Source organism: Drosophila grimshawi, unplaced genomic scaffold (genome assembly GCF_018153295.1).
Source record: "Drosophila grimshawi isolate 15287-2541.00 unplaced genomic scaffold, ASM1815329v1 contig_44, whole genome shotgun sequence".
Taxonomy (NCBI): domain Eukaryota; kingdom Metazoa; phylum Arthropoda; class Insecta; order Diptera; family Drosophilidae; genus Drosophila; species Drosophila grimshawi.
Window position 1 is genome coordinate 18967342 of NW_025063240.1, and position 9180 is coordinate 18976521.

General features: G+C 41.8%; 1 protein-coding gene across 1 annotated transcript; it reads right to left on the minus strand.

Moving 5' to 3' along the window:
* Positions 1–3334: 3334 nt before the first annotated feature.
* On the minus strand, positions 3335–4827 carry LOC6556983 (mediator of RNA polymerase II transcription subunit 15). The gene is made up of 2 exons (XM_001983672.3): positions 4666–4827; positions 3335–4553 (listed from the first exon to the last, which is right to left on the minus strand). The coding sequence occupies exons 1-2, from the start codon at positions 4796–4798 to the stop codon at positions 3658–3660; spliced, it is 1029 nt and encodes a 342-aa protein (XP_001983708.1). The 5' UTR covers positions 4799–4827; the 3' UTR covers positions 3335–3657.
* Positions 4828–9180: the final 4353 nt, after the last annotated feature.

The window sequence follows — 9180 nt, forward strand, 5'->3', positions numbered from 1 at the left end:
CGATGCCGAACGTTTTTTTTATGTTGAGTTTTGGGTTACCAAATGTTAAGTGCCTGTTTTGATTGGTTCGGTTGGATTTGGTATGAGTCGGTTGGCTCTTTAGTGCTCCCTGAGATTATGTTCAATGATTGAGCGCTGCATTAGCGAAATGTTGAGAAACCGATCATTATTGCTGCTGTGGGAATTGCTCCCGAGGTGTTGGCCAATATAAGCTGAACTGAACATGCAACGCATTAAAAATACATCCAATTAATCACCGACTGTTTTGCAAATATGTTTGCTGATTAGCTTAAGTATAAGTTTTGGCTTCGATGCAATAATTTAAAATCAAATATTTTACAAACTTTGTGAAAATTTGTATGTTGTGGAAATTGAGATCTCCTCAAGAGCAAGTTGTACACCAATTATGAAATTCGAATTATTGTTTTGCATAAAATGGAATATGAATATTTTGTAGAAATTGTGGTAATTCTCTTCAGCTATCTAGAAAAGCTGTACAGAGATCAATAAACTCATTGAGAATTCTGACTGTTTGAGAAACAAATTGCACAAACAATTTTCACTCATTTTAGTTAGTTGCTCTGTGAATCTATTAAATATTTCTCATAGTTTCATACTTGCCGAACTATTGCAATTCATGTCTAGCGCATCCAATTGTAGCAAGTGCACTTGTGGCACATTCACCAGCTCAAATGTGTTCTCAAATCTATTCAAATGCAAAGCATCTGTTCGAGCCAAGATGCAAAAACGCACCTGTTGCGTGTCTTTTGTTGTTGGGCCATATGAAAAGGTGTTAGATGAGGTGTCAGCGGTGGTTTTTCGGAAACCCTTTCGATGAATCGACCAGATTCTGGAAATTCCGCAATATGCAAAGCGAACGGGAAAGAGAGAGCCATGAAGCGACTACAACTGCAACAGCAACTGCAACAGCAACAACCAATGGCAGTGCAACTGCAACTGCAAGTGCAACAACAATGGCAACACACGCATTAACAATGAGCTGCGATTTTTAACACCTGTGTGCCAGAATGCAGCACTTGCGGCACATCTCAGGATGAGCGGTGAAAATCTATACAAATATTTGCCGTGAACAGAATAGAAACCAAAATTTGCATTTGTCGGCAAGAGAACAAAAAAAGGAGCAGCAACAACAATGAGGCAAAGGTAATAAACAATTTTGTTGTTGCGGCTAAAATCATTAACACATTTAAGCCTGCTTGATTGGCCCAGACTCCCTCTCTCTCTCTCTCCCACTCGCAATCTGTTTGTTTTTCTGTTGGGGATTAGCAAAATGGTGAGAAAATCCGTCAAAAAAATAATATGTTAAAAGGAATGTTTAACTTTGGTTTAAGCAACGAACGCGGCAACAGTTGAAAGTGGCCCGTTTGCCGACTTGGCCATGGAAATGGAAATGGCCATTTGCATGTGGAATGTGCACACATGTTGCTGCAACAGCAGCAGCAGCAGCAATAGCAGCAGCAACAGCAGCTCGTGCTGGAATTTGCTGCCGACTGGGCACGTTCGAGTGACAAATGTCAATTTGCATTCGATTCTTGGCCCAGTGTGCAGTTTGGCAGTGCTTAATTGCCATTGCTCATACACTGAGCAAAAACATGAGCTTATTTGAAATTGGCCAACAAATGCAGCACATCTTCTTCAGCACTTTTCTCATAAAAAACAGAGCTAATCAATGCCAAGGAAAAATATAAAAATAAAATAATAAATTAAATGTATAAATTAGTTTCCAAAAACAGCAATAATAAATAATACTTTCTTAGCCAATCTGTAACTTTCTTAACATTTCTACACATTTTAAATATTTGATCAACTTTTCTACTTACTTTTGAGAAAGAAGATGTTTTTTTGGTATTATTGATTAAGGATAAGCATTTCTAGTTTTGGGAAAGTATTAACTCAAATAGAGAAATTATTAAAGTGTATATTTTGTTATGAGACCCTCGGCTATGATTTTATGCCCAGTTAGCTGTGTTGAGTGCTCCAATCACTGCAACAGCAGCAGCAGCAGCAGCAACAGCAGCAGCAGCAGCAGCAGCAGCAGCGTTCAAGCTCAAGAACACACCTTAAACTTTTTGGCCCGCTTTTTGTATTGTTTACCTTTACAGTTTACTGGTTTTTTATTATTTTCGTTGTAAGTGGATTTTGAATAAGGCAGGCAAAGCCAAGCCAAGCCAAGCCAAGCCAGGCCCGACCAGGCCAACTGGCAACTTGGCCGCAACAAGTTCAGCACATAATGTTCAACATCCAGCAACGACTTCGACGTCGACGTCGACTTCGCTGTCGACGTCAACGTTGTCGCCTCGGCTTCAGTTCAATGTCAATTTCGATTCGTCATCCGCAGCTGCGTTGATTTCTCGGGCGACCTCTCCAATCTGGCCAGTTGTTAATGTTGTTGTTGTTGCTGTTGTTGTTGTTGTTTGTTTTGTAGTCGCTTTTATGGCCATGTTTAGTTTTGGACTTGGCTTTTAACGCAGGACCACCGCCGTTGCCGTTGGGATGGGGTTCATTCTACTGTAATTTATTGATATGCTCGCCAGTTGCAAGTGTATGTGTGTGTGTGTGTGTGTGTGTGGTTGTGTGTGGGCCGCCTAGAAGCAAGATTACAACGAACCCAGAGCTCCAATGTGCAGCTGTGCTGAACGCCCACATAAATATAAATACTCACATAAAGCGCCTATCTTCTCCCCTTTCTACGAGCTGGAATGATGCAGCCAGCAGCCAGCAGCCAGCAGCCAGCGGCCAAGTGAGATCAGAGCTGAAAATACAATTGATCAGAGCTAGAAATCTTACAGCTGTGTCTCAAATAAATATGACAGATATGCTTTACAGTTAAGTAGAGAAGCAAACACACCCATCTAACATATGGCATAGATTATTCAATATTTAATAATTAATTTTCTTATTTAAATTCTGACGCATTTTTCAAATGTATTCATTTTCTCACTGTAAATCTGCTAAAGATCACAGATCAAAGTAAAACAATTTGAAACACATGTAAGACCAGCTCCTTTTTATCCTTTGTTACTCAGATCAGCAATTATCTCACGCACCCTTTTTGTACTTAAGGGTTAACACTATTCTCAGCTAGGATCTGGGATCTTTATATCTAGTTAAGGGTGCGTTGATGTGTCAATTCCAACCCAACTGACAACATCAATGGAGACAAGTGAAACACTAAAAGTCAAGCACAATTTGGGATCAGATTAGGTTACCAAGATTTTTCTTCTCAGATTAAAAATCGTAAATATTTTTCATTGACTTTCGATGACTTCCTAAAAAAAAAAGGAATCTGGGACTTAAGAAGGTCACTTTGAAATACATTTAAATTGTTCGTGGATTTTCTATTCATTGTTATTCAAATAGAATCCTCTCGTCAATAAGTTTATTTATATATTTGGATTATTTCAAGGACATTTAAATACAGAAATCGATACGACTATTATTATAAAATTCGTGGCAAACAGATGTGGTTAAGAATGTTTTCATGTTCAATACATAAATTGCTTGCTTTCCAGTGTGCAGTGAGCAGGCGCATTGATTCGCTAATAACTCGCTCAATTCTCTCTCTCTCTCTCTCTCTCTCGCTCTCTCTTGCTGTGGCCCTCTCTCAATTGGTCTGTGAGAACGTGAGAATGGAGGTTAGTTGCCGTTGTTGAGTTGTTGTTGCTGTTGTTGTTGGGCCTGGTCCAAGGCCATCTGCTGTTGGTTCAACAACATTTGCGACGGTTGCTGCTGCATCGGCTCCTGTTGTTGTTGCTGTTGTTGTTGCTGCTGCTGCTGCTGTTGCTGCTGTTGTTGCATTTGTGATTGTTGCATTGTGTGCAGCAGCAGCTCACCCATCTTGGCGCGAAATGCAACATTCTGCAGCGATGACATTTGCTTCATCATCGGCAAGAAACTGATGAGAAAATTGTAATCCGAATCGCCCACATGCAGTATATTCTTGCAACGTGCCAAATCCTGGCTGGTCGACTGCATCAGTTGCTGCTCCTCACGCTCCAGATTCTCGAGGAAATTCACCTGCTCATCGACACGTTTCGCACACTGGCAACTACTTGCCGCCGCAGCAGCCAATGCCGTGCCCTGTGCCTGTGCCTGGGCCTGTGTCTGTGCCTGTTCCTGTCCAACACTGGTCGCCTCCATTTTGGGCACCACTTGCTCCTCGGCAGCAGCCGAGGCCAATGAGATGCTGTGCGAGAGACGACGCAACGCTTGCGGCGTAGCCATGCTCTGGAATTGTTGCATCAACGCATCATTGTCCGCCTCCATTGGATCGGGTGGCAAGGACTCCTCCTCCTTGAACACCATGGGCTCGATGGTGCTCTGTTCACAGTCTTCATCCTCATTGTTGCTGCTATCCGTGCGCAGGCGACGTCCGTCCAAGAAGCTCATCGCCTCCGCATAGGGCCACTGATGGGATGGAGATGCCTGCGCTTGTTGTTGTTGTAGTTGTTGTTGTTGGGTGTTTTGCCTGCGATGCTGCTGACGGCGATAGCTACAGCGTAAGTTTTTCCACTTGCTGCGACACAGTTCCACTGTGCAAAAGAGCGAACGAGAGAGAGCGAGAGAGAGAGAGGCAAAGAGAGTGAATGAGAGCTGCACAGTTTGGTTTAGTTTAGCAGTTTAGCTGCTTAACGGCTGACTCACCTTTGGCGCCCAGTGCGTCGGCAACGTTGCGCCACTGTCGCTGTGTCTCCGCTCGATTGGCGTGCTCCGGATGTGTGGCATCCCACAGTGCGGGACGTTGCCTAACCTCGACGATCAACCTGTGCATGTCCATGTGCCTGCTTCTTTATCAGCGAACCGACTGAAAACGACAGCAACAGCAACAATGCAGCCAGCCCATCATCATCCAGAGCGGGAGAGCCACACAAAATGACCGGCCTCTCTCTCTCTCTCACCCACAGACGCGCAAACGCACACACACACACACACACATAGACACCCTCTCCAAAGATGGCATAAAATACCAACACAGAATATTGTCTTTTTGCGTTTATGTCACAATATAAACAAAAAGTTAATTTATTTTAGTGAGTGAATAAAGTGTGAATGAAGATTAAATTGGAATATTATAGATAACAGGTAATTTATGCTCTTAATAAACAAATTAAAATGCTCTTGCTTTTATACATTTATTCATTTAATGGCAATTCCACATGTAGAAGTATGCGAATAAAAATTAAAAGCTAATGCATACCCAATAGTGCATTTATTAGTCGTTGCTGGCAATTTGAGATGTCAGTTTAGGCTCGTTTCCATTTGAATATTGAATTGGCTACGGGGTGTTTTAGCGGTTCCGTTATCTCTATTATTATTCTTGCTTGTTTTCGTTCTTGTCTCATTGCTTTTTGCTGTAAATATTTTGTTGTGCTCTCTCTCTGGCTTGTCGCTCTCTGGCCTATTTTGGCGTTGGCGTCATTGCTCTCTCTCTTACGCTCTCTCTCTCACTCTCTCTCTGGTCGTTCCAGACATTGAACTTGAGCGGCACCGGTAACGGCATCGCACAGTGTCTCAAATGGCGCAAATAAATGCGAAATGCGTTTGCCGATATGCGTATTATGGCTCATAAAGCAAGCCGGCTATCAGCGAAATTTCCAAATATTTGCACTGCCGGACGATTGCAAAATGTTGCCACAAATATGGCAGCTTGGCAACACATGTTGCATGGCTGGCAGCCGGTTGGTTGGTTAGCTGCAGCCGTTTGCGACAAGTGGACGCTGAATGCTGAAAATATGCGACAGCAATTATCTCTTGCGGCAAACAGCGAACGTTTCTTTGTATATACACACATACATATACATGTACATATATAGCATATAGATTTGTAGCATATCCAAATCCATATGTTGGCGAGTTTTTTTTTTTTGAATTTGTGCACGACTTTCGCTTAGCATTCCGTCTGCGTGTTGCAGCTGCTGTCAATCTGTTGGCAACGTTTCGGTTTTTGCTCCGCTTTCAAAAATTTCCATGTGTCATTTCAAAAATGCAAATATGGACATGATCTGGCCCGCGTATTGTAGCGACTATTGTTGTTGTTGTTATTGTTGTTGTTGCTGCTGTGTTCTGTCTGCAGGTCGTCGTCCAGTTCGTCTCTGGCTGACAGTTAAGTGACGTCTAAATTTCGAACAACGAAATGATTATGGAGGCATTTATGCATGCGTACCATCGATCTTGTCTGATCTTGCAACTGCAACCTGACTGAGCACCTAGCCTTGCCAACTTGATCGCCTCTCAATGTGATTGTTGTGACTGCTGCCCGCAATTGATTTGTAGCTGCCTCCAGTTGATTTTGTTGCTGCTGCTGCCACTGCTGCTGCTGCAACTCCAAAATCAGACAACTCTCGTCAATGTTTGTATTCAAATTTTTTTGCAAGTCGGCTTCTTATGTGCCATATTTATTACGAGTCTGTTGTCTGTCTAAAGCCAGCCAGCAATTTATGAACGCTTTGTTTAGTCAGCCAGTAATCGCCAGTTTTGCTTTGCATATTGCTTACACAACTAGCAACTGTTGCCAGTGGAACAGCAACAGCAACAGCAATATGGCTTTTAGGGCTTATGTTGTTTTTTGAACAATAGACAATCTAAGCCAACATTTTTCATTACTGAATTGATTCTCCTTTTTCATCGACATCAACAGTTAACTTTGAACAGTTTAATTATAGATCAAGCAGCAATTTCCGCAACTTCAATTTAATTTAAGTTGAGAGTACAAAGGCAATAAATATAACAGAACTGTTGAACTTATTGTTGTAATCGTAAATTCTAACGTCAAATGGCGATTGGCGTTGTCGGCATTTAAGTCACCCATGAAATGTTGCTGTTGCCGTCAGAGTTGTTGTTGCTGCTGCTATTGCTGCTGTTGATTATTATAACAAATTTGCATAATTATGCCGCTTATCTTGGCCATATGTCTACTCAATAGTAGACAACAAACAGACAGACGGACAGACAGACTGACTGACAGAAAGACTTTGACATTGTGTCAGCAGCTGTTGCTGCTGAGGCCAACTTGGTGGCTGCTGCTGACACCCACATATTGCTGTTGTTGTTGTCGTTGTTGCTGTTGCTGTAGTTCGCATCTTCATCAGCAATTTGCAGCAACTTTCAGCTGAGATATGCAAAACGACAACGACAACAATCTTGCTAAAGGCCATGTTGCTGTTGTTGTTGTCAGCAGCAGCAGCAGCAACATTAAACAAGATTCGTCAGTCGGTGGCAACAACATAATAAATCTCAAAAAACAGTTAGTTGCATTTGACGCACTACGAATCATAAAAACTGACAACAAATTGATTGCCAATCAACAACATGAACACGACAGCAGCAACAGCGACCCATGTTGCTGGTTGCTGTTTGCGCCGACAACAATTGCAGGTGTCAATGAATGCGGCTGCATAAGGAAAAGCGTGACAGGTGGTGGAAAGCAGCCAGCAGAGCAACAAAGAAGCAACAACAAGCAACAACAAAGTTAATTGGCTAATGCCAATTGCTGCTAATGTGGCCAGTTATTATGTCAAACGGTCAGGCAGCGAACATTTTCCCAATGACTTGTCATGCAACAGCAGCAGCAACAGCAGCAGCAGCAGCAGCAGCAGCATGAGGCAGCTGAGCAACTTTGGCAGCATGTTGCCAGCGATACTCAGATACTCAGTTAGAGGCCGATCAACCGGACCAACAACAACATCAACTGCTATTGCTGCTTGTTACAGTTTGCCGACCCACACGATCTCTGCAACTGCAACTTCAAATGAAAGATGTCCATGAAGCGCACACGAAGAAAATTCCAAAAGCAATTAAAAATATTTACAACGCAAATGCAAACGGACCAACGCCGATAGACAGTTGCCACACAGATCTACTGCGATGCACCAGAGTCGCCGGCTCGACGTATCCATTCAGCAGCTGCCCCATGCCTCCTCAAAGTGTGCGATGATTTCACCAACCGAAAGCAACAGCAACAGTTGTTGCAACAGTAGCAATCGAAGCGACGCATAGTGTTTGCAGTGCTACTCAAGTTGCAGTTGCAGCTTGAAACTTGGCTAGAATTTTGCTTTCATTCTTGCAACTTCTTTATTTTTTTCTGAATAATATTTGCTTAGTTAAAGTCCAAATTCTGCATTTGTATATATATATTTATATATCTTATATATAAATCGACATCAGTTGGAACAAACACCCTGTAAAACAACTCAATCTTACCAATTGTGGTAGTCGGCAATAAAATGTGTTTCGAACCGACTAATTAACATTTTTTTAAGCACACATCTTTAGTTTAAAGACGCAACTAATTGCAGTTAAATGTTTTTTAATTGTTTGCAATAAACATAATACTTATGGCCATTGCTTACAGTAAAAAGAATATTTAATTAGTCATATTTGAAGAAACCTTTGCAAATAAAGCAATTGATGATGCCAAATCCAACTTTCAAAAGTCATCCAATCTCAATATTACATTGTTTGATATGATGAAGGATCGTTTAATATGTATTTGAGTTTATTATGATAATAGTTATGACAAATAGATACTCTAAGAAGACATACATGTTCCAGGATGAGATTCCGTTGCTCAATGGTAGTCCGTTTGTCCATAGTCCTTGTTGGCTGGTGGAGGATATCACTAAACTGACTACGAACGCTTGGTCTACTTATTCCGAAAATAATCAACCTGACGTAAAAAATCCGGGTTTTATGGCACCCAGGTGTCCATAATGCCACTGCACGAAATAATATGTATCCCATAATTTCAGGTACTTTTTTACATAACCCGACCTAGCGGGTGGGGAAACCCCATTAACATTTTTGCTGGACACTGCCCGAAATGAACTGTGAGCCACTGTACCTGCATCTGCAAGATATTAAATCCATTTCTCTTTTCAGTAATCTGTAAATCCCTCGGCAGCTTGAAGAAGGCAGCTTTAGATAAGTTGCTGAAAATTTCGAATAAATTGATGATCTGCTCGACAGAATATTCAGTTTGCTTGGCGATTCGAACAAGACAAGGACTTTTCCGAGTCTAACAACAGAACTATAATTAAAAAAGATATAAAATCAAATACGTTGACGGAAAAGGAGATAGCGCTTTTTAAAGAGGAGATACTCAGGGAAGAGTTACTCAAACTGATGAAGCAAGGTGCAAGCCTGAATTTGATTGAGCCAATT

What these genes read in the sequence shown, in the direction of transcription:
- LOC6556983 (XM_001983672.3), bottom strand. Translation starts at nt 4,798, where the DNA reads ATGGACATGCACAGGTTGATCGTCGAGGTTAGGCAACGTCCCGCACTG. An exon ending in CGACGCACTGGGCGCCAAAG is followed by an intron (nt 4,554 to 4,665) that starts GTGAGTCAGCCG and finishes TCTTTTGCACAG; the next exon opens with TGGAACTGTGTCGCAGCAAG.